This window comes from Rattus norvegicus, assembly GCF_036323735.1.
Source record: "Rattus norvegicus strain BN/NHsdMcwi chromosome 3 unlocalized genomic scaffold, GRCr8 chr3_unlocalized_1, whole genome shotgun sequence".
Classification (NCBI taxonomy): Eukaryota; Metazoa; Chordata; class Mammalia; order Rodentia; family Muridae; genus Rattus; species Rattus norvegicus.
Genome location: NW_026947362.1, coordinates 225,872 through 228,592, shown reverse-complemented (window position 1 = coordinate 228,592; position 2,721 = coordinate 225,872). Strand labels below are relative to the sequence as shown.

General features: G+C 47.3%; 1 protein-coding gene across 2 annotated transcripts; it reads left to right on the top strand.

Annotated features, from left to right (window-relative positions):
* The first annotated feature begins 262 nt into the window (after positions 1-262).
* Positions 263-2,504, top strand: LOC108353098 (Y-linked testis-specific protein 1-like). Of its 2 annotated transcripts, XM_063280683.1 has the most exons (3): positions 263-416; positions 1,471-2,343; positions 2,424-2,504. In XM_063280683.1, the coding sequence occupies exon 2, from the start codon at positions 1,548-1,550 to the stop codon at positions 2,340-2,342; it is 795 nt and encodes a 264-aa protein (XP_063136753.1). In that variant the 5' UTR covers positions 263-416; positions 1,471-1,547; the 3' UTR covers position 2,343; positions 2,424-2,504. The 2 variants fall into 2 exon arrangements, with proteins under 2 accessions (XP_063136753.1, XP_063136754.1); XM_063280684.1 differs by having other exon boundaries at positions 1,471-2,504.
* The last annotated feature ends 217 nt before the right edge of the window (positions 2,505-2,721 follow it).

The window sequence follows — 2,721 nt, the reverse complement described above, 5'->3', positions numbered from 1 at the left end:
GACTCAGAAACCAAAGACTTTTTCAGATAAAAAAATGCGTGAAAAGAGCTACTTGGGCAGACTGTGACTCGAGTCATCAGAATATTTGGGTGGGGACTTTATTTTGGGTCTCCAGGAGGCTACATGAGAAGCTAAAACCTAGATGTTGGACGTTTCTAAGCGCAACTAGGGAAGGAACAGGCCTGAGAGGGCTTCTATGATGTAAGCAGAGCCTGGATGATGTCACACAGAGAAGGGCGGAGGTTGCGCTTCTCATCCACTTGGGGGCGCTAGACTCCCCTGAAGGTGGGTTCATCATCTTCTCAGCGGGGTGTGAAAGCCAGTTCACCTCCTGAACCCCACAATTATTCAGCAGCCTTTTGGTGCCTGACCGGTTTCCGAAGACAGAATCTGGACGACTAGGACATTTTCTTTCGGTAAATACGTTTATGAAGATAACGGGGACCCTTGTAGCCCAGAAAACTAAAAGTTTTCCCTCGTACAGCGAGTAACCGTCTGTTCTGATGTCTTCCACGTTTGAGAGCTCGGCGGATGGTCTAGGCTATTCAGTCTCCGGAGTTTATTATACTTTGCTAACAATATCTAATTCATAATCCTACTAAAATGCCAAAGCTCCTCTCTGTGCCTGTGCATTTTAGGAGATAATATGTCTTGTTTTTTTGTTTTTTTGTTTTTTGTTGTTGTTGTTTGTTTTTGGTTTTTTTTTTTTCAGAGCTGAGGGCCTTCTGTGTGCTAGGCAACTGCTCTACCACTGAGTTAAATCACAACCCCAGGAGATATTATTCCTAAATGGCTGCTGTTGCCTACACAAAAGACTCTTGTTGCGGTCGAAAATGCAATAGCGTCGCGGAATAAACCTGGGGCTGGGTCAGGATGCACAGTACAGAAAGCCAGTGGACTGGTGTGCTGTGTCTCTGGGCAGACACTTGTGGATGTTGCCACATAGCTCATAGTTAGAGGGTAGAAGAGGGGTGTGGCCATCCTTCTGGCTCCTTAGCTATCCTTTCTCTGTTCTGCTTGCTTAAAGTGGGGACAGGGATACTTAATCCCACACTGATCTAGCCATTCAAGGAGAGGTTCCTCAGCAGAGGCAAAGTGCCACGGGCTGAAGAAATGTGTTTGAATATGTTATTCTGAGCTGTAGAGAACCATTTTTTCATTTCCCTTTGCACTTTTGATTTTGATTTTTGAGGCAGGGTTTTTCTGTGGGTAGCATTGCCTACCCTGGAACTAACTCTGTAGACCAGGCTGTCCTTGATCTCACAGAGGTCTGCCTCCCTCTGCCTCTTGAGTGCTGGAATTAAAGGTGTGCTCCACCATTGCACAGCCCTCCTACGAACTTCTGATTACGACAGAATTAGATTCAGATGCTCAAACCTGTTTACCATCACATTCCTCACCTGCTCCAAAGTTCTCTTATACAAGAGCCTTGGTCCAGTGCCCTCCTCACCCAACCCCATTGTCTTGCAGGCACTCACATGACAGAGGCAACAGCATTGTGTCTGGTTTAAGCAGGCGAGCTCTTCAAACCCAGGCCATGACCAAGTATGAAGCCTGAACACAGAACGATAGCCACAAGACGGTGGACCAGGAGTGTCGTGGTCTACCACACAATGTCTACAGCCAAGAAGAAGAGCATGTCTCTGAGGAGGATGAGCACACCATCCTTCCAGAAGCGGAGGAGGAGGAGGCCTTCTCCCCAGGCCCTGGGGGACATTGTGGGCTGCAGAATTTCTCACGGATGGAAGGAAGGTGATGAGCCCATCACCCAATGGAAGGCCATCGTTCTAGATCAACTGCCAACAAATCCCTCTCTCTATCTGGTCAAGTATGATGGAATTGAATGTGTCTACGGACTGGCACTTCACAGTGATGAGAGGATTTTAAGGCTTAAGGTCTTGCCTCACAAAGTAGTGTTTCCTCAAGTGAAAGATGCCCATCTCGCAAGTGCCATGGTTGGCCGAGTTGTGGAGCATAAATTTGAGGGCAAACATGGCTCTAAGGACAACTGGAGGGGGGTGGTCCTAGCCCAGGTGCCGATCATGAAGGACTGGTTTTACATCACCTACGAGAAAGATCCAGTCCTATACATCTACCAGCTCCTGGATGATTACACAGAAGGTAACCTCCGTATCATTCCAGAGACTCCTCCAGCACACGTGAAGTCAGACGTTGACAGCGACATCTTAACAGATCAATGTGTGCAGTTCACCAGAAGCGATGGATCCAAAAAGATCGGCAAAGTCATTTACCAAGTTCTAGCCAAGTCTTCTGTGTACTTCTTCAAGTTTGATGGCAAGGTCCATATCTACTTCTATGATCTGGTGGAAAAGAACCGTTAAGGTGAAATTCACAAAGTGAGGGGGACATAGATGGGAAATTTATAGGATTGGGGGGAAAATGGTTGTTTTTCTGTGTTTCAGATACCCACATGCCTTTGACAACCCCAGTATCTTTTCCAGTGGAATTTGTTTTTCCTCTAAAAATTACAATGTGCGATGTGACGTGTTGTGTGTAAACACTTTGGTGGAGGAGACAGGCTGTGGTGGATGGAACATGGAGAGGATGATCTGGAGAGACGGCAGAGGGGTAAAGCCAAGTGTGTGGTCACACATGCAAACACCAGGGCTTGGTATGGGAACAGGAGGATGACCGGGGCTTCCTGACAGTGAGCCTCACCTCAGGTTCAGCAGGAGACCCCGTCACAAGGGAATACTATAG

Coding starts and splice junctions, on each gene's coding strand:
- LOC108353098 (XM_063280683.1), top strand. CDS start 1,548: ATGAAGCCTGAACACAGAACGATAGCCACAAGACGGTGGACCAGGAGT.